Source organism: Nylanderia fulva, unplaced genomic scaffold (genome assembly GCF_048542155.1).
Source record: "Nylanderia fulva isolate GAGA-0341 unplaced genomic scaffold, ASM4854215v1 Scaffold18, whole genome shotgun sequence".
Taxonomy (NCBI): Eukaryota; Metazoa; Arthropoda; class Insecta; order Hymenoptera; family Formicidae; genus Nylanderia; species Nylanderia fulva.
The window spans coordinates 295,457-317,642 of NW_028190055.1; the positions used below are offsets into that span (position 1 = coordinate 295,457).

Sequence of the window (22,186 nt, forward strand, 5' to 3'; positions counted from 1 at the left end):
CGTAGTACGCCTGTATTTTGTTCGCATTCTACATATTTGCGTTTGTACAGACACAAATACGGGCTGGCCGATCGTTGACATTCCGTTTCCCGTGAAAAATTTACTCGCCAACGAACAACTCCAACGAACGCCAATCAATGGAAACAAAATACGACCGGATGCTATCGGTTTTTGCATTCGCGTATAGAAGTAGTGAGTTATTGCGACTTTTTCTTAAAATGGAATTCAATCAATCTTTAACCATCTACGAATAAAAGCTCGTGTCATTTGCATCTGGAACGCGATGCGATTGAACAGATTTTGCGATAAATCACAAGTACAATGCATATTTTTCTGTAGTTTCTTACAAAAGAACATTATTCTTGCGATGCATAATCTTTGTTCTACGGAAATTTCTATAAACGCAACTGAATAAAGTTTACGGAAATTTTATAGAGATACTTTCTTCGCGATATTCTTTCACCCGATATATTAACGCAATGCAAATATAGTGAGATACGAATCGAAGCCACCACAAATGATTTCGAAAACGGAAATTTGCCCGACCCAAATGCAATTACATCGAGAGATCGTTAGTCGCGATGAAAAATTGTTTTGCCTGAATCTTTTAGGAATCTTAATTAAAAACGGACGTAACGATCATCGATAACGCGGTATTATTTCCATTATATAGGACCGATCGAATATCTGGCTCACTGCCCACCGCTGGCAGTGAGCCAATCGGACAATTGCCGATGTGACGCCGATAAAACTGCCCGAATTTAATTAATCCGTCCAGCGCGAGAAATAACTAATAGCGCCATAATTTGTCTTTTTCTTCCGTGGCTTTTTGCCTGCGGATAGCGGAAAATATCGACACAGTATGCCGAGTTTTAAATGTATGATAACTTTCATTTCCTGCGCGGCTGTGTACGTATTAAGAAAAAAATTACATAGCAATATTTAAACTAAAAAAGTATAATTCATGAGAAAAATATTTTCGCGCGAAAATATCTAGATTTATTCAATAACAACTGTTACTTTTATGTATTTATCATTAATGCGAGATTTATTAATAAATTGCATATTGTTTGGGTTTGGAGATTGTTGCTAATTGTTACGTAAATCTGAATTGTGTTCATTTGGGCTTTCCATTAATATCTGAACACATAATAAAGCATAATATCATAGTGATTCTAATTAAATGATTTTCCGTTATTTAATACGCATATTAATCCATATGTATTGAACGTATATGTATATGCAATGCTATGATAAAGTAATATCATATTTCCTGGGTTTTGCCCGAATAAATATCTAAAATTTAATTTAAGTAGGAAGGATTATACATATGTATATATCATAACATGGAAAAATTATATCTTTTTTATCGATTACATATAATGTGTATATAATGTCATAATAATAATATAAAATTTAATATTTGACAATTTTTTCAAACACATGTAAAGAACGTTTAAATGAAGATTAGAATGTCTTATATATTGTACAATACATTTTTAAGAACATTTGGATTACAATAAGAATGCTTTTGCAATTGTTTGCTTTTAAATGTAATGATTGTATGTTCTCTTTTTATATCGAATAAACTTGAGATAAGAGCTGATATCAGACCCCTAAGATATGCCTGAAATGTAGTATATTTGAATTTTTGTAGACCTGCAATTCATGCGACGGACATCAGGTTCACCCTGTATCCTGTGGGCTTCATCATTAGCGCGATCTTCCTGGCCGCCACCCTGGCGGCCGGTTGGCTGTTACCCGCTTCTCATCACGTCTTGCACTGGCGTTGCCAGACTCATCATGTCGCTTGTCTGATGATGGGTGATATTCTCATGGCCATCATTCAGCTTGCCGGGGATTCCCTGCACGGTGTAAGCTGCAAGGCGCTCGGTGAGTCTTTATTACTGCCTTGTTAATTTTTTCATCACTGCTTCTCTCTTTCAAAATTGCTAAAAGCGATATAATTATCGTAATATTTTTCTTTGATACCATGATACTATGAAAACATGCGAATTAAGTGCAAAATAAATTGTGCACACGTGCTTTTGCTCGATATGCATTTTATCGTGCAATCTTATTCCGTGATTTTCTGTGCGTTATTTATGCGCCAAATAAATCGATCATAAATCATTTCTACGTATACACATACAGAAAAGTGTCTTTATAAAAATAAAAATCTGATCTTATCAGAATTACTAAATCGCGCTGCTGAACTCATCAGAATTACTAAATTACTAAATTGAATTCTCAATTTTTATTTCAATTTCCATATCGCATTTCAATTCCATCCGGTTGCCACAAAACAATTCGCGATCTTTTAAAAGATAACATGAGCGGGCGGAACGTTGTTGGAATTCCTCACAATAAACTATATTTAATAGCTACGTAAACGGAAAAAAACGAACAGTTCATTGTTTATCGGACCGTAGCGATCGGTTAATTTGTTTCTTTTATTAACATTCACCGCTACAAATCGGCAGCGACGCGACTCGAATTAAACGAGATTAAAAACTAACCGGATCTTCGCGATGGACGAGAGACATATATATTAAATCGTAACGAAGAGAGTAATGATTTTCGGTAATCCCACAAAATTGAAGATTCGTCGAACATAAAAAGAATAGTACCTAATAATTTTTTTGCAATACCGTGAAATAATCTCGCTTTTTGTTGTTCCGGTGAATTTATTGTTCTATCGATTGATGTAAGAGCTTGTGTGCGAGAGAAGGAAAGAACACGATGTCGATTATACGCAGCAATGTCAGCTGGCGTAACTGAATGCACAGATGGAATACGAATTCATCGACGATCGAGGCCGGCTTTATTTGCCGGCCCGTCCCCGAAACTCCGGAGGTAATTATTCGGATAATCGTAGTAATCCCTCGCAAAGCTCCGCTTCTCTCGGCTCGTTCCGATCGCTAGAATCGATTAGTGCGTACATCCGTGTGAGTCCGGCTTCTCCACGTTGTAATGGCGCGCAGCGGCTCTCATTTGCATAAAGAATCGATTACACGGATTTCACCAGGATGTTTTTCCTATTGCCGTTCGCGTTTAACCATTTGTTCTTACAAATTGACACGGCCGACCGCGTATAGCTGCAGGTCGAAGATTACATTGTCATTCTCGTCACGTCATGTCACACACGTGTACTTTTACATTTAAAGACAAAAAAAAAGAGATTTTTTTAAGTATTATTTTTTCAAATAAAAAATGTATGAGATTTCAAAAACTTTAGAATAAAATAATTTTAATACGAGAAAGTCTCGATATATTAAATTATCGTCTCAGTTTATATTCGATACTATTTTATTTTACATTCAGAATAATTTTGAATCAAAACGGAAGCATTTACGGAAGAATTTCCATTGAGATAATAATCGCGACTAAAACCGGTTACGCGGTCATGGACCTTCTTCGGTCTTCAACGAAAACCGAAGAAAGGAGAAAGTGGAACGTGTATAGCGGTGAGTTGCTGACCCACAATCTCTCCTTCCTTGTCAGCATTCTCGATTTTTCTCGTTTTTTTTAATTCAAACAACGTCACATAGCGTATTGCGTATTTTCTTATGAAAAAGTTTCTCTATTGTCAGTATATTTAATCATATTAATTTTTTAAATTTCTAATATTCTCTTATTGTTCAGAATTTGATATTTCATTCGCAACGATCGAATAATCGACATTATCAAAATTCCTCGTCAGATTTTCATTACACGTTGTGAAGAAAAAAATCGATTACACCGTAACAATTCTACGTAACGTACAAAAATTGTTTCATAAAACGTAAAATTAAATTTACCGAGAATTAAATTTGTCGATATGGACATTCTCCTGGTCGATGATTCGCCACAATCGGATTCTGGCTGTTGGAATGAAACGACTATTTCCACATCAGAATCGATTGAATCGGCAAAATAACATTTTTACTGTTACGTTATGACATTACGGAGAATATCGTGTCCTTCTCTTCCTCAGTCCTTGCATCAGTGTTGTCACAATTTTAATTCGCAGACACACACATTGCGTACATATCCCATTACGGTGACGCGGATGTAGCAGTAGTATTACGATGCTCGCGCAGTTACGTTGCGTTAAAGATAGGAATTCTAGCGTGCTATATACGCACGGCGAGAAGTATAACGGTAACTAGGTTCTTTTTATTGCGAAACAACGTTCCCCTCCGCGCTCATTGTTTCGCGGAAAACGCGCGAGAGAAACCGCTGCACCGATGCGTATGCATCGCTCCGACGGCCTTCGATCGACAGGAAAATATCGGACGAAACGTGGAATGCACCGCAATGCAATTTTGAAGCATGCTGAATTCCGTGCATGGGAGTTTACGCTCGTAACGCTCGCCGCGATGCAAAAATGCAATAAATGCAAAATGATTCGCGCATTTAGTTGCACATTCTTCTTTTATTCCTATACATCGAAATAATCTGTAACATTATATAAACAATTTATGAGAAAATTAACATTTTCTTGTGCACAAATTATGTGCATGCTGTCATATATATTATGCTTAATAATAAGACCATTTAGACAGTTATTACACACGTATATATCAAGAATTCTTGGTATAACATAAGAATTAAACCAAGTATATCACATTTGAATTATCGAGAATAATGAAGAATTTTAATTATAAAATGAACATAAACATATCGATCGTAGCGTTCCCACAGAAATAAATATTACACATGCTGCTATCAGAGCGCAACGTTTATATAATTTATATTTCTATATATCAGATCGTTTTCATAATTTATATAAGTACATTATCCATCTCAATTAGCAGTTTTATATATTAAGCCGCGTTTGAAATTTTAATATTACAAAAGCTCATCTTTCTTTCATATTAAATTTTGAATATATTTGAATCGAGAACTCTCTCATAACATTAACAATTTTTGCATTCACAGCACAATCGATATGTAACACGTTCAAAAATTGGATTGCACATTATATAATGAATAATATTCTAATTAATAAAATAATGTATATGTACGTAATACTAAATTTCATAAAATTTCACGAAATTTAGTATTGAGTATTCATTTATTTAAATCATGAAATTTTTTTTATTGCGATATTGAACCATATAATTTTATAGAACATGTTTATAGTTAATAGTTATATATAGTAAGTATTGCACGAATGCGATGTAATGCAACGACCTTCGACGGTAAGTAAGACTTTATGATGCTGTGTCATATGCTTGTCCTTTCTAATTGAATCTGAGATCTCGGTTATTCAACGCCCAACATGATCCCATTACGTGCATCATTGATTTTATTCTTGTTATTTCAATAATCCACAAAACGAGAGTTAGGATACAATGGAAAGTCTGAATCGCGTTTATTTCGAACCTTCTTTTCCCCCTGATCTTTCTCACGATGCTGCGATCTCCTTGGAAAATGTCAAGGATGGGGAGCCCCTTATCATGACTTTGGCTTTGACCGAGAACTCTAATGTCGCTCAGACGTTGGGCGCCCATTTAAGGAGAAAACGCGCTGCTGTAACGTCGTCTTGAATGAGGGACGAGAGAGTAAATCAAAGCCTCGTAGCCTTTTCGAGGCGCTGTATACCGCGTTATATGCTGATTTGAGAGACGAAACGTGAAAGAGGATTTTGCCTTGATTGGCAGGAAATTCCTGCTTTTGAGAAATCTGCTATTCATGCAAAATCATTTAGGCGAAATAATACCACATAATAATATTACAGCAAATCCTATATTTTATCAAATCTCTATAAAGGAGGTATTTTAATCATTGATACATATATATTAATTATTATATATATATATATATATATATATATAATTTATAATATTTAATTATTATTATTAATTATTAATTATAATTTATATGTATAAAGTATTTTTTTACTTATGTTTAATAATTTGGAGAGATCCACGAGTCTAATCTGTTATATTTTTCAATTTTTTACTTATGAATCTTTTTATTTATAAATCTATTAATACTGTCATATTTCTTCTTTCGAATACCTCGAGGAGGAACCTACTTGTCGTGTTTTTTCGCGTCATATAAGGAAGCTATATATCTATAATCTCTGACCACATAGAGGAAAGAAACCATCGCCGTGATAGCTTCGGGATTAATGACAGCAAAAACTAACGCGCATCTTCACGTCACGAAAAGTCATGGACTTTTATTCTCGAAATGAGGCTTGTCGCGTTTTCATTTCCTCGTTTAGAGAATTCCTTCAATTTTTTATTGAACATATTTATAGATATCTGCTAGATGTCTGTTGAATAAATACTTTTTTACACTTTAAGGATCTTGAAAGATCTTAAGATATATATTCAGGGAAATTCTTTCGTAGAATCTTTCTGATATCCCGCGATACTCCGACATTGACTTTAACAAGCTGAACAAATATTTGCTTGACCTAAAAAATGAGTTAATAGAAATGTTGTGAGATAGACAAATAAATGCCTTAAAAGTCCTCTAAAATAGACTTTTCAAATCTTTACATTTTAATTCTGAGATTAGGATTACTCTCCAAATATATTTAAATATAAATAATTATTTATAAATATATATTTTGAGAGTCATCTCAGAATTAAAATGTAAAGCTTTGAAAAGTCTATTTTAATAATTACAAAATAAAATTTATAAATAATTTTTAAAAAATTATAAAAATTTATATTTATATTGAAATATTTTTTAATAAGAAATTTTATAATAAACAAATTTTTAAATTTTATAAATTTTTTAAATTTTCTCTCGTATTAATCAAATTAATGCTATTGAACTAATTAAAAGTTAAATTTAAATAGCACTCCTCTATGGATTATAAAATTTTATTTGCGCTGTTTGTGCAAGAGTTCAAATTTTAATTTAAAAAAAATTTGTTTAATATTCCATGTGACGAAAGATGGTAAATTTTAACGTTGCAGCTTTGTGATAAACTCTTGAGAAGCTTATACTGTGAAGCATATTATAACATTCTGCGCAGACCAGTCATTAACAATGAACCCTTTATAACTATTAACTGTTACGAAAAATGTGCGCACAGAACAAACGCGTGAGAGAGCAATGTATTACTGTGAATAAATAAACGGATCATTGTTTTATCTTTCCTTAAAACATGACCGATGCTTGATGCAAATGTTTTAAAAAATTTGGGAAACTAATGTTATGTCTAGGATTACGATAATTCATATCGTTTGAGAGGAAAACTCTGTTTCTAATTCGATGATAGATTTGACAGATGAATTACTTTTATCAATCACTAAGTAAGACTAATATTTATTCATGGATGCGGTTGTGAAACTATCTTTCGCTTTCTCCAAAAACTTTGTATGCCGAGAGAAAAATGTCGCGGTGAGGATCTAGAACTGTCGTAATCTTTGCCCTACTTTATCTAAAGCAAAAAGTGAGATATCGCTTTCGTCTAATTCGGGAACGCATTTATGAGGACGAATTCAATTAGGGATTATAATATCAGTTGTTAAGGTCTTTTAATTTAATTTATCACGATTAAGCTGTCTCCGTGTCCCTTATCATCTCGAATGTGTGAAATAAATCAGTCGTTATTTTTTTTTTTTATAACACTTTAGACACACTTTATTTAATCAAATAAATGTACAATAACGGAGCTGTATATTTCGCATTTTATTTTTATCGCGCGTGAATTTTTATCTTTATATCGAGGAAACTACAAATGACAAATAACATAAGGAATCAGCGTATTTTTCTTGCCGAATGTTCTCGGCTATAAATAGGGGGAGAATCGCTCGTAAAAAGTCAATGAGCGTCGCTCTCTGTCTCGTGCACTCTCCGCTTATGCGCGTATTTATGCATACGCACATGCCCGAGCGTGCACTCACGCGCTGCTTCAATATGGCAAGTCGTGCTTTGGTTATCCCCGATATCCATATGCGGCTAATGGCAACGGCCAAGCCGGAATCTCTTTTTGCGCGAGTAGTCTGTATCGATAGCGCAGTACATTCACCTCTTTACTACGTGGGACGGAATTTTCTTTTTTTTTTCTTTTTTTTTCTTTTATTATTTTTCATTATTCGTCCTTACGAATTTCGCGAAATCTGAAGCCATATACGTTACTTTTTTCTCGGCGTATATAAAATAAAAAATAAAATTGACCCGTCTGAAATTCTTTTTATTTTTAATAAATTTTGAAATTTGTACAAACTTGTTCGTACATCTCACATTCGAATAGAATATTTGTTTCACAAAGTACTTGTATATTTCGATATTAAGAAAAACGTGGTTATTTTTCTGAATATTTCGCTGTTGTAGGGTCGTATTATGAGACAACAAAATATACATATAATCCTGAAATTTGTAAATGGCTTAATGGCGAAATTATACGGAATCTTGATACTAGTTATCTTGGCGTATGAGACGCTATTATAGTTATCGTTGTAATTTGACGCGGGCGTTTTTGCGCGCGCATCTTTATGAATGCCCTTTTTCGGGGCGCCTCGTAAAGCTTCCCGTTTTTTGCGCCGTCGTTCGCAAACTCGCGCGACGGACGCTATGCGACCGTTTTGTCTGGGTCCGCGCAACAAATCGCGGCACGCGGTTTTTATTCGCGGCCGACGCACGCAGTGATTAAAGAGCGGCACGATAGTGGCAGGAAATGACCCTTTTGCAAAAAGAAAGCGAATACTTGTATGTACGTGGGTGCAAAGTAATTACGCGAGAGACGCAATCTGGAACGCGTAAGGGAACATACGCGTTTTTTATCACGTTCCATGCAAGTTTCAGGCGTGAAGCGCCGCGCCGCGTCGGTCTGATTAAATCGAGAAAGAAAGGGTGAGAGAGGGAGGGGGATGTCGCGTCGATAAAATCCGCAAATGATTCAAAGTGGAGAAACGTAAAAGTAAAAGGATTAACTTTCATATCTCGGACGAATTAATTTAGATCGCTTGAATATTCGTATATATACGAAACCCAAAGAGAGCATAATCAGATTGTCGGAAAATATAAAAGCATTTTAATTCTGAGAATTTAAAAAACCCTGTCCCGTAAAATAATAAAGCGAGTAGGTAATTAGAAAAACTAATGAAAGAAAAGCAATAATAAAAAGATAAATTAATGCTATTTTATTCGCAAGCTTCTTTCTTTTCCTTCGATTCGACCTGTAATCTCAAGCAATTGCTCCGAATCACATTATTATTACATTATCTGTCCATATTGCGGGACGATCGATTCGCTACTATCGCATAATTGGGAAATCCGCACATCGCTTATATCCCGGGATGAACGAGCCGCGGCGCGGCGCATCGATCACATTTGTAGAACGACAAAGCTGTAATGAGATTGTCGACAGGGTACCGCCGTCACGCGTCGGGGCTTCATCGAAAGCAGAGAAAGAAGGGGGACGAATTGAGGATCCCCATGGCGCCATGGGACTCCATCAGAATTCTCTTTTCGCTTCCACTCTCTTTTCTCTCTCTCTCTCCCGTCATCGTGCCTCATTTCTCCCGATGACGAGACACGTCCCAGTCACGTAATTCTAAATTGCTCAATTATTTCCCAATCGTTGTCGCAACCGATCACGTTTGCAGTAGTCCCGGAAACATTCATGTACCGACTTGGAATTTAGGCTAGACATTATGTTTCTGGCATCTTTGTCACAAGTTTTGCTTTCTTTTTCGCGCAGATAACTCGCGGTCTTCTCTTTTTCCTCCTCCCGTTATCGTCTTCCGAGTATTTATCTAATGCTGTATATTCTATTTCGAAATTCTATATATATCACACACCTTAATATCTGTTTACCTTTCTCCTAACAATTTATTCGAATGTAAACGTAAGTAGCATTGGTCCCGGAAGAATCCGAGCATTAAATTGCGAATACTTGGCAAAGAATTTTCCGGAACGGTTGATTTAAAGCACAGGCGTCAAGGAAAATATTATGCAACGCGGCGTAATTTCGTAAGACCGATTTTCACGGACCGAAATGGAAATAAATAACAAGCGCGACGCAGCGGCAAGCAGCGACGATTACTGCCGCAAGCCCGGGCAATCAGTTTTTCCGGGTTTTCCGGCCGCTGTGGAACATTCGTCGTCGTCGTCGTCGTCGTCGCGCGGCGGAAAAGCAAAGTATACAGAGCGAGTTACAGGGTAGAGAGAGGGTGGCATCTCCGCCGGAGGGAAGAGAATTACTTCTCTTCGTTCTATCGCTTCCTAACCTCATTACGGAATGAAAAGAAAGCTCTCGTCTCTCGCGTTGAAGTTTGGCTGGCCAGCCACCGGAATCACACCGACGGACAAATACGCGCGATCGTTTTCGTCTTTCTCGCTTTTCCTCTTTTTTACGCCCACTCGTCTTCGTTCCGCAAAATGGATTCGGGGGATGTGACTCGGGAAAAACGCGGTTACACACCCTATTCTATGCGGCTCGTAACTTCGCTCTCTTCCTATATTTCCGATGATTCGCTCCAACGTATGGCGATATCGCCTAACGAAGCGTTTTCTCACGCCCGTCATACCTAAAACGCCAATATCGAACTTTATCGTGATATAGAAAATCGATCTGTCAAATCAGCAAAAGTTCGCTGATGTATGCAATTTATCGTTTTATCCGAGTTAGTTCATCTATTCTCCCGCGAGCCAATTTGAAAATTATATTTACAACATTTATTTAACGTATAAAAAATTAACAGATATGTCGAGTTCGGTATTTTTTTGGTAACGAGAAATTACGATTGTCGGCTCTAAAATTTGAAAAAAAAAAAAAAAAAAAAAAAATACTCGTAAAGCAAAAAACCTTTGTTCCGCGATATCATATCGATTTAATGTGTAAATTTATTCTTCGTCTAATGAGGAATGCACACCGTTAGCACACAGGAAACGCCGTCTCGCCTAAAATTCGATATTCGAAAATTCAATATTGCACGGTTAAACCCATCTACGGATTCTATCGGCGTACGCATATAACGCGCGTATTCCCCGGATATTACCCGATATTAGAAAAAGCAGGCTGTGTCGACGAGAAGCTACGGAAACGACGTCGCTACGGATCCGCGAACGTTGACGTCGGCTTCGTCCTTACTTACGTCGCGACGCGGGAGTCGAAAACAGACGGCGTCTTGCCATCTTCTCTCGCCATTCACGCACCCTTTCGCATCCCTTCGATATAAGTTCGGAGGGATGATGGAGCGTCGGGAATCTAAGCGGAAAAACCGGGAGCCAGCTCGGTTTTTTTGCTAGCTTTCCGGTGCATCGTATATATATATAGACGCGTATGCCGAGCGACATAGATCGCGACTTAAACAAAGAGATGAAAAAAGAGGGTATATGTTTGATCATTTCCAGCGTGCTTCTTGTTGCGGAATAATTATTTTCGAATTATTTTCTCCCGTTAATTATTGCATTTTTAATCTATTTGTTACAGCTCGGTGCGTTCGATTACGTAATTTTCGAACGAATAAGGAAAGAAATAAAATACAGCAAGTGTATATAATATTTGATAAAAATTGTAAGTTATAGTTAAGTTTTTATTTACTGTTGCAAGTATCAGGTAATATATTGCCTGACTTCCACATTTGTAGTTAACTAGGTAGATAAGATATCCGGCAGATTATCTCGCTTATCTCTTCCTTTTTCGATCATGCACCGGCTACAATGAAAACAGAAAGTTTGATTAACTTACGAGCGGAGTTAATTGACTCAAGAAACTGAACATATGACAGATCACGCGTACGTTGAACTTTGACCGCAGAGAATTTAGTATCCAAAGATCTCGTTTCAACAATAAGTATATTATAATTGGCTTATAAAATTGATTTATTCTGCGATAAGAAAATAATCAGAATATTTCTCTCTTTGTACACGATTGAACAATTTTTGGAATGAATATTACAAACTTTTTTAGCACGATTTATTTATTATATATCACAATATATATATTTTTCTATAGCGCTGTGTCTAGCACTTTCTCACAACATTTGTTCAACGTGCGTTTTTCTCCCGAGAATTCTTTCAATTACCAAATTACCCCCTATACACGTTGGTCGTTTGGAACGTGTCCATTTCTCCTAGATGAATCCCGGATTGTCTCGCGGTAGAAATTTCCAGAAGCCGCGCTAAAACAACGAGGACCGAAGAAGCGTGTTCGTGGACCAGACAATCGGTAACATCCACTCACGGTCGCGTTCCTCTTTTCCCCTTTATACTTCTGCCTCACGTCCCCCAAAAGCTCGCGCTCTTCCTTCTGGTTGTTTGCGCGTGTTTACGTCAAGCTTTTTATCCCTCCGTTGTCCATTTCTCGTATTTATCCTTGTTTGTCTGTTCCGTTGTGCGAAAGTTGAGACGTGGCAGCAAGAAGATGGAGACGCTCGGTCCAAGTTTTTTGTCCTATGGATCCCGATACGAAATTTCTCCAAATAAACTGATCAAATTTTTGAATGGCGAGAAAAGGGTGAAAGAAAGAGCCGGAAACGTGTATTCTAGATCTTTATTGTTTAAAAGAAACTTTTAGCTCTTTCTTCTCAACATAAAAAAAGTATAATGACGCGTATATATAAAATTCGAGAAAGACTTATGTGTGTACCTCTTAAAAAATATAACACGAAAAACGTTCTCAAATTATTCATACATCCTTGCCTTGGCACTTTTCCACTAGAAGCTCGAATCCCTTCTTGATAGACATAAAATCGCGATGAAATGTAAAAAGGTGAAGAGAGGAACTGTTCCTCGGTGTGATTCCAAACGTCTTATCAATCTTCCGCAGAATCTTCACGTCTTCGAACGTCAAACTTATATACTTTTTTTGAACATTTTCATCCATTTTGCTCGAGATCTAATCCTTAATCGACGACTCTTGGTTCAATACCTTACATCGCTCTAATCGTCTTAGTATGTTCTTTCCTGCGAGTGTTCGCGGGCGATAATAGACCGTAAACTTACGTGATACTCCTTTCAAAGTTTCACAAAGAGGATTCTTGTTTTATACGTCTTTATTAACGATTATTAGTAAGTGCATCGTGATAGGATGGAATATTTGATATACCTAAATATAATATATTTGGAAAATTTCTTCCAAAATATATTGCAGCCTCTTTAATCACGAGTGATGCTTGTTATGAGAATACAATCTGCGATACGTATATATTCCTACACAGTCGTGATAATGACGATAGTCGTAAATCGTCGTCGTCCGCGACAGCGCGTTCACGGTTACTACGATAATAAATTGGTGAATAACGACGCGCGCGAAGGATACACCTTGTTATTATTGCTGGTGCTTATAAGTAGTCTTTCCGTGGCAGTCGATTATCATGTCGAGTTTACTTTAGTCACTCGGTAAGTTGATATCCCACGTGAGGTGATATTCACATTATTATTCTAAATAATAATGTGAAGATCCGACTTCCCTAGATCCTCGTTTATTTTCTTCGCTCAGTGGTGCTCTTAATTTTTCAAAGAAATGTACCATCTCCGTCGATTTGTGTATGTACAATATTGTGCTGATAAAATCTATTTTTAACGAAAAATCGATGGAAAAAAATCTTCTCTTAATCAATAGAATTAAATCATATTAAATAGGTCGTTGAAATAAAAAAAACGATTGCATAATGATATAACTAGTTTTATGAAGCATCAAATATAAAACATTTTTTTTTCTAATTTGCATAAATAGAGTGAACATACCGTGTAATAAATTAAATCGATAAAAGAGCAGAGAGGAAATTAGGAGAGAGAGAGAGAGAGAGAAGTACAACTGAACAAGCGAGTTATCTCTTCGCGCACGCGATTACTTAACTATTAATACATACGGATGTGAAATAACATGACGTTTAATTCCATTTCTGAATGATTTGCAAACTTAATGAAATCCATGCGCCGCGCGTGGAAATACTAATATTAATAACGTCTCGCGTGACACGACTGCAACTGCACCCGGAAATGGAGAGCTCGCGAAACATTTTTCGCGACAATATGTCCGATTAAACTCACCCCGTGGCAGCGTCGCGCAATAAATTCACTACTCTCCTCGCCGTTTTTCCGCACTCTTTTTTCGGCAACGTTTTTAAGGCTCGTGTGGCGCGGGGCTAATAGGAAAAGATTGGGTCTCGCTATAGGGTGTCGTGGACCGACGTACTTCTCGCGCTCGATTTATCATTGTGACGTTACGCGGAGTCCAGCGAGGGAGAAAACGCTCTGCTTCTTTCTCGACGACGCGTCCCTTTTCCCACAATAAGTCCGTCTCATCCCGTGAAATTAGAGCGCAGTTTTGTATCTCGCGATTAAGGACGATATATCGTCCCGCTGCTCGATAAATCCTCCGAACTCGACGACGTCGATTCGCGATCCTCCGCATCGCGGGATTGAAAAAGCCGAATCGCGAACGTATTTTCTCTCCGGTTCGTCATAAATATTTATCGTGAATAAAAGGCACGGAAACATTCTCGTCGCGAGAGGAAAGATACCGTCGTTGCGTTTGCAAATGCTCCGCGACAACGTCTACCGAGAAATGAAAATTGCATGGGTTTTATCGCGTAAACAAATTGAAAATGTCATTATTCTTATTACTCTACGAAATTGTGCGCGAGGGCAAAATTGACAGATAATGAGCTTCAGATTTTTTCCCTCCTTATTTTATTTATTCTTTTTCTTTATATTTATCGATATATATATACATTGCAGAATGTAATTGTTTGTCGATCCTTTCACGAGCTTGGTGAATTAGCAAACGTGGCGTGTTTTTAATATATTCCACTTTGTTGACGCGACTCGTCGAAATGAGCAGACTGGCTTTTTACGCGCGCGCGCGCTTAAAACTTTCGAGAGGAAGGAGAGAGATATCATTCATCCCTCTTTTTTTGAAGAGCGAGGCTCTTCAATTATCCGTCGTACAGCGGACTCGGATGTGCAATGGCACATCCCGAGCCGCGCCGCGGGATGAAATTCCAATTCGTTGGGGGTTCAGCACCGTGTTGCGTTCTCGAGTACCAATCCACGTCGGTTCTCTCTCTTTCCCGCCACTCTTCGTTTGCTACCCTCCGGAGTGGACCGGAAAATTCGAAATAAAAAGGGGACGAAACCGCGCGCAGCGGCGGACCCTTGGCGAAATTTATTCACCGCGCCGGAACCCGAAGTTAGCGACCTGGCGCGACTCTCGCACTAGTATTACGCTATGAGAAATAGTAACGTCTCTGATCTGCCCCGCCAGTGGTATTCCGTTTAATGCATATTCAGCGGCTAACCACCGCCTGAAAATCTAGGAGTATGGACTAAGCTTGGTAATTTCGTACTTTCACTTTGGCGTATACTTATCTATAATCTCTTCCTCCCTCTCTTTCTTTCTCTCTCCTTCTAGCATGCATATATATATAGTCGGCAAACCGCAGAATTTATTGCGCGATAAGTCGTTTAAAACTGGATTCTCCAGTATAAATACAAGATAATATTTTACTAAAATTTCATAATTGTACACGACAAAGAGAGGAGAAGAGAGAGAGAGATTGCTTTATTGCAAAATAGTAAGTTTGTCTGGCTTTATAATCATTTTATAAAGAAAAGCAATTATATCTATGATTGCTATGATTATAAGAATTATAGCATTCGTATATAGTTCGAGACATATTTATTGGTTTCGGCCATTTTAATCCTGGTTTAACTGACTCTTTCAATCTTTCTAAAAAAAGAAACGTAAGGAGAAACAATTAAAATTAATAAACCAATTACTAACTTGTACAGTAAAAATTGTTATTAATCTCTTAAATTGTAATCTCCTGTTGAAATTTTGATTTTCAGTTTGTACCATTATTGAATCTTTGTAATAATTGGATTAGAACGCGCAATAGTAACAATGAATCGTGAAATATGTAATTAATATTTATTATTACTGATTGATTAATTATCATAATAATTAATATAATATATTTGTATAAGTGAAATATTCATTTCAGAGAGATAATTAATCGAATCATATAATTCAATGGATATAAATGCCAATTAAACAGGTCTTTAGGAACTCGTAAAATAATAGCACGCACCACTATAACGAAATTGTATTAACGAGGGATTAACAAAAAAAAAAAAAAAAAAAAAAACGCGTTGCAAACGAACCTAAAACTTTCGAAAGTGGAATTCTGCGGCGGTTCGAAAATTTCCTCGTAACCGGCATCGCAAAAGTATGAACGGAATAGGGATATATACATTGCGCCACAACCGCTCTTTTGAACTGCGGCGAACGAACGAGAAAAGGCATGCACGATGTCGCGATCGATATTTAATATTTGTCCTCGCCATGCAGAGCCAGTAGCGCACTTTTTCTCGCTCTTTTTGACATACAGTTCAAATTTACTTTGGAATTTTCGCGCACAGCGATTTTATTACGACGAAAGTTTAACCGCGGGGACTACGAGGAGGTGGAAAATCCGGTTCCTTCCTTTCGCGAATCTCATTCTCGTTCGCGATCGCGTTCGCTGACGCCCGTAAAAGGAACCGCCTTTATACGAAGCGCGAAAAAGTCTCGCGCGCGCGAGAGAGAAGAAGCAGGCCGGCTTTTTTTATCCGTTGAAAAGCGGCGTCGGGACTTTTTCCTTGGCATGGAATCCAAACCGCGCGGGCTTTTTCTCTTTTTGTGGTCCGCGCTCGGATAACTCTGGACTTTCCCTTTCTTTCTCTTCTCTTTTTCTACCTTCCTTGCTCGCGCGCGCCTCTTCTCTCTCTTCCTCTTCTTTCACGTCTTCTCTTCCAACCTCATCCCAATCGAGATGCACTTCTCTGTGGCTTTATTTACGTGTTTTCGGCCGGGCACACGAGTGTCCTCGAATCGTCGCGAGAGAGCACTCGCCCGAATACTTATCCTCCTTCGAGGCTCTCGTAAAGAAAGCTTTAGTTGAGAATCATTGCGCTCCTCGCTGATTCGATGGGTGTGTCCAGCGTAACGTTGAGAGTAATGGAATTACATCGGATTTTTCTGTTTTTTTTTTTATTTTTTTTTTCGCCGTCGCAGGCATGCGAAACGACGTCGACACATTCCGTGAAGATACTTTGGCGGAACGTTTACGAGGGTGACTGTGAAACCTGGTGCTTTTGCGAAAAATAAATCGGTAGTCAACTCTTCTCGGTTGGATTCAGCCTTGTCGTTTCCTTAGCGAGTAAATGGACGAAATCTTGTTTACGATGAAAAGAAAATTCACAAGAAAATAAAAAAAAAATAGTTTTTCTTTTTTTTCTTGTTAAAGTTAGAATTATACATTAAGAGAGAAACGAATCATTAACGAATCAATGATAAAATATATACTAGTAATGTCATAATGTAGATATTATAGCGTAAAACAGCTGTGTATATAAATTAAATTATACAAATATATTTCTCCCTCTTTATCTCGATAAAATAAACATTAAGTCATAAATGTATCGCGATGATTAGCTCGATGCGCATTGTTTTGCCAGTAAATCGATACGTGAATTAAGCGCGATAATTTAAACGCGCGTTTGTTTTGTAAACATTAAACGTTGATAATGACACGATGAAATATCGCTATTGTTTCGCGCACATTTAATATGCGCCGCGGTGTTGACTCGAAACTACATTTGCTTCTCGCGTAACCGGAAATATCAAGTGCGGTGGTCGCGGGCCGAAACCTTCAACGTCAAAGACGCGAAGGAATCGCGTGTTAAAGACGAGGAAATTGAAATCCATAAAGTATAAATGGCGAGACTGGAGGTGCGAGAGATTTAACCGGCATCGCCATTTCCCATCGGCCACCTCATTATTTCCTTTTCGTGCGATTTCGTACGTTCGCGCGCGTTGCTACGTGTCTGGAATGTGTTGCGCGAAAATGCCGTCTACAAAATATAGATCCGCGCGATCGTCTCCGGAGGACGAAAAGGAGATGATACACGCCAGGTGTTGCTGCATGCTGAAGCCCCGTGGCTACAGCAAAAAGCGCCATATGGTCTCCCTTATTCGCAGTAACGTATCACGTTTCATGGTGGCCATCGTCTACGGGTTCTTTAAGTCGTTCGATGTATTATCTATTTAACACGTTGACTGCCGAATAAAACGTGTAACACGTTTCATACAGGCGTGGTTTTTGCAGGGTATCTCAACCATCGCGTTACTTTTACTCTCATGAATTTCAATCGATCCTGAATCGAAGGATACGTGAGAAAGTGTGCACGATATTAGGTAGGCGATAATCTTTTACATATTCATATTTTATTCGCGGTTATATTTATTTTAGAATAACATTTTTTGTGTTTATCGTGTAAAAAAAATTATATTGTGATAAATCTATCGCATTTTCTTGAGTTTTTAAGTAAAATTAAATTTCTGAGAAATCTAAATATAATAATGCAATACGCATTTCAGACAATTTTTAGAAATTTGCCGATACGATTGAGAACCACGTTTCTCATTTGTATGTCGATCAGTCCGTAAGTACCGAATAGAAGCAAACATACTGTACGCATACTCCCAAGGTGGTTTTACAAAGGGTAAACGCGACAATGAATATAGGCACGGGCTTTTCTAACGTCGATTAAGCTCCCACATAGAAAGGCGTGGTCTAACAGCACAGCAAACGCTCTTTTTTTTTTAAGTTTATGCAAAAGTTTATGTAAAGTGTGGAACAAATTTTATGCTCTTATTGTTAGTGACTTCTTTCTCATCATTGCACAAATACTGTTCATGCGTAAGATTATAACAAGAAAATAGATATGAGAAAATTATATGAATCTTAACTTTCAAAGCAAAGAAAAGTTTCCAACTTTTAGAAATTGAAAAAATTATAAAATTTTAAGAATATATAAAGAGTGTCTTAATAAGTAATACACCGTTAGTGTACCAGCTAAATATTCGCTGGTTTTATTTTATTATTCGCAAACAAAAGAGGAAAGAAAAGTTTTATAGAGAATTAAACCTTTTAATATAGAACACATTTTAATATATAGCTATCGATTATCTAAACAATTATAAAGAATTTATAAATAATAGTTTAAAAACAACTGGCAATTGTATAAAAAAAAACTCTAGGTATCGATAAGTAATTTTCCTCTCTGTAAATTTTTTTCATCTGTTTTCGTCTACAAATAATAAAACAAAAACGAAAAATAATCCAGTACTCGGAGATTGAATTTTTATCTTCTTGGAATGGATTCGCGCAACAAATGAAAATAGTGTATTTTTTTTTATCAAGACACTCTTTATATATTTTCAAAGAGATTCAGGAATTTTGAATAAATTAAAAAGAATCATCTCTCTAAAGGAACTTATCGATATCAGTCCAGTTTCTGTGTCAGTCTGCATCAGAACTCATGCACTTCTGATGAATACTAGCATCTCGAATGCAATCGCGCTCCGGGCGCTGTCAGAGCTCGCACGTCACATGGCGTCGTAAATATCACACGTATACTGCTCCACGTTGGACGTATAAACGTTCGCATAACTGCCTTGAGAATTGTTATAGTCGCGGCTGCGACCTGAAAGTGCATGTGGTCGCTTGCTTGATCGATCGATCGGGAAAACAATGGGATTGGTCAGACTCGACACACTGTGGCGCGGTTTTAAATAGGTCTCGCGATCGAGGCTGCGTTCCTCGATCTGTGTTTAGATTCAAGGAGATCGGAATTACGCCGAACGAAATTAAATTGTTTACGAAAGCCTTATTTGATTGTTAATTATGTAATGAGAATTATATCTGCGTTTGATTTTTTATTTAACAAAGTATATCTGATAAAAATCTAAGAAATGCATAGATCATGATTAGTGTAGAATAAATGAGATAACTGATAAATAAATAGATAATGAAAAATAAAATGAATTTTATTTATGAAATTTTCTGAATTATTATCGCAATTGCACGTGAAGTAAATTGAATTTGCGATTGAATTATCCGCGTATATAACTCTGTAAATAAATTTCGAAAATGAATCATTTATTATTATTTATAATATACTGGACGCGATTGAAATTTTGTGCTTCGAATGCGTAATAATTCCAATTAACAAGCAGTAAGTTGACTTTGCGTGCAGCAACATACGTTTAATCCAAGTTATTGAATCGAATGGGGGGTCGAGAGAACGTTTTAACGGCATCGTTACCAGACTTTTCCCGCGAACGCGGTTAGCCGATCGCGCCGAAAGCGCTTAACGTAGAATACAGAATTTTCCGGATAGTGGTAGCGGCGGACAAAAAAATAAAAAAATAAAAAAAAGAGACGAGACCGAAAAAGCGCGCCCCGTGCCGCGGGTTACTACAAGCGGTCGATAAGCCGGAGTGCTGCTTTCCGAACGTTTCGAAACGGTAGTAAGCGAACTTCATTATACCGCACGACGAGCAAAATTGCGAGCTATTTTCGTTCCTTGATAATGCAGAAACGCGGTCGCTTTGAGGGTTTCTAGAGGTGCGCTAGAGAAAAAGACATTAGTCGCTGCTTTCACGTTCGAAGTGTGCCAGACGACGGACAGATGAAATTATACAGAACGTTTTTAAGAGTCGCGCGCTTTCCTTTCTTCTTTTGTTGGTCTTATCCTTTCATAAGTCTAACGTCATTTTAAAAGTTCCATACCAAATTTTAGAGTAGTAAAATGCAGAGTGATATAATTTTTTTTTATCATTTTAAATTGTATTTTTTCTCCGGTGAAAAATTTTCGTCGCGTTATAATTATGCATCGCTTGCGGTATAGCGAAGAGAAGGCGAGAAAAGGGCGTCGTTGCGGTCTGACACTACACCGGAAAGACACCGTAAGTCTTGACCGCACACCTGGTGCATACGTTGACGGCCAAGTACCGCAAGTTTTCGCGGCGATAGATTTTGCGGACGTTATTCGACATCTCATCCAGGCGATCTCGGGTTGCGCGAACCGGCGTAACTGGAACGCGTAACAAAAGACTCGTGGCGGGGAGAGAAGGCAGAGTGTAGAGAACTCCGGTTCTCGATAAGTAGAGCATGAAGCAAACGGGCATGAAACAGTCGGAGGAGACGGAGAAAAGCGTCGACCGAACGCTGCAGGCTCTCTCGCGGAGCGGAATCGTATGCACGACGGACGTTTCGGTCCCTTTGAAGGGCCCTTTTTGTTTACCTAGCCAGACACTTCCGGCGAAATGATATCGCGCTGGCATTTTATTGCTTCGAAGAGAGAGACGTTTGACGCGACGCGACGTGCGACAGACGAGCTAACGACCACGTCGATCTTTCACTATATGAAGCTTCGTATTTTCATATAGCTGCACCGAGAGACTTTTCTCTTATTGTTAGAATTTACCCTGAAAATCATGGTAATCGTGGTAATCGTCCACAAAATGATAGTGGATGAATTTTATAAGAGTGTCTCTGATTAATTTTACTATGTATTGTACATACATATTAATATTTTTTATTGCGATAAGTATTAATCAGAGAGACTCTTATAAAATTCTTCCAGTATCATATTGTCCCAGGATTATCATGATTTTCAGGGTAAATTCTAAGAGAAAATTCTCTCCGTGTATTTTGCAGTTGTAATGTTAAAATTTTTATTCTTATATTATTGCTGTCGTAAAGAGATCAATTTTAAAACGTTTTTCGAATTTAAGAACATGGTTCGTTCTTATGCTGCTTCGAAAATTGGTTGTAATCTGAATGTAAATTTCTTTGCTACATGAACAGTATTTTTAATTTTCCGTAAATCTGTAATTGATAAAGACCCGTTGAAAGCTACCGATTAAATTCTGACTGTATTTAATAACAAAATTACAATTCCAATTTCAATATCTCTATGAATCCAGCAGGGTTGCGCTGATCGACTGCAATATCCATGCCGAAATTAATTTCATGCGTTTGTGTGTATCAACATTTCGTCGAATTTAAATATTTACCTTCGCCACGCATTGCTCTAATGAGTCGCTTCGCTTAATAACGTTCACGCTCGGCGGCTTAAAAAGTTACGGTATATTGTACAATCTGCGCTTCGCGTCCTGTCGACACGTCATTCTGTACGCCTAGAGCTCTGCGATAGCTCTGCGATGAGTAAGCTCTCGCAAGCGCGCAAAGCGATTTTACATCCGTGTCGCGTGTTCGTGACGATCGCTCGCGTCCGATGTGCGTTTTACGCGCGGCCGACACGTTCGTTCGTTACACGAGCGATCGCTCTTCTCTCTCGGGCTAAATAAAAACTCCAACTGGATACTTTCGCTTTGACAATCTCGCTTCACGATCTCGTGTGTGCGCACTCGCTTCGCTAACCACGCTAG

General features: G+C 37.7%; 1 protein-coding gene across 1 annotated transcript in view; it reads left to right on the forward strand.

Moving 5' to 3' along the window:
* Positions 1-22,186, forward strand: part of mthl1 (adhesion G-protein coupled receptor methuselah-like 1) — a 135,017-nt gene that overhangs the window by 4,112 nt on the left and 108,719 nt on the right. The window contains exon 3 of the mRNA XM_085481394.1: positions 1,658-1,893. Within this exon, the coding sequence (XP_085337520.1) occupies positions 1,658-1,893 (236 nt within the window). The remainder of the gene's footprint in view (positions 1-1,657; positions 1,894-22,186) is intronic.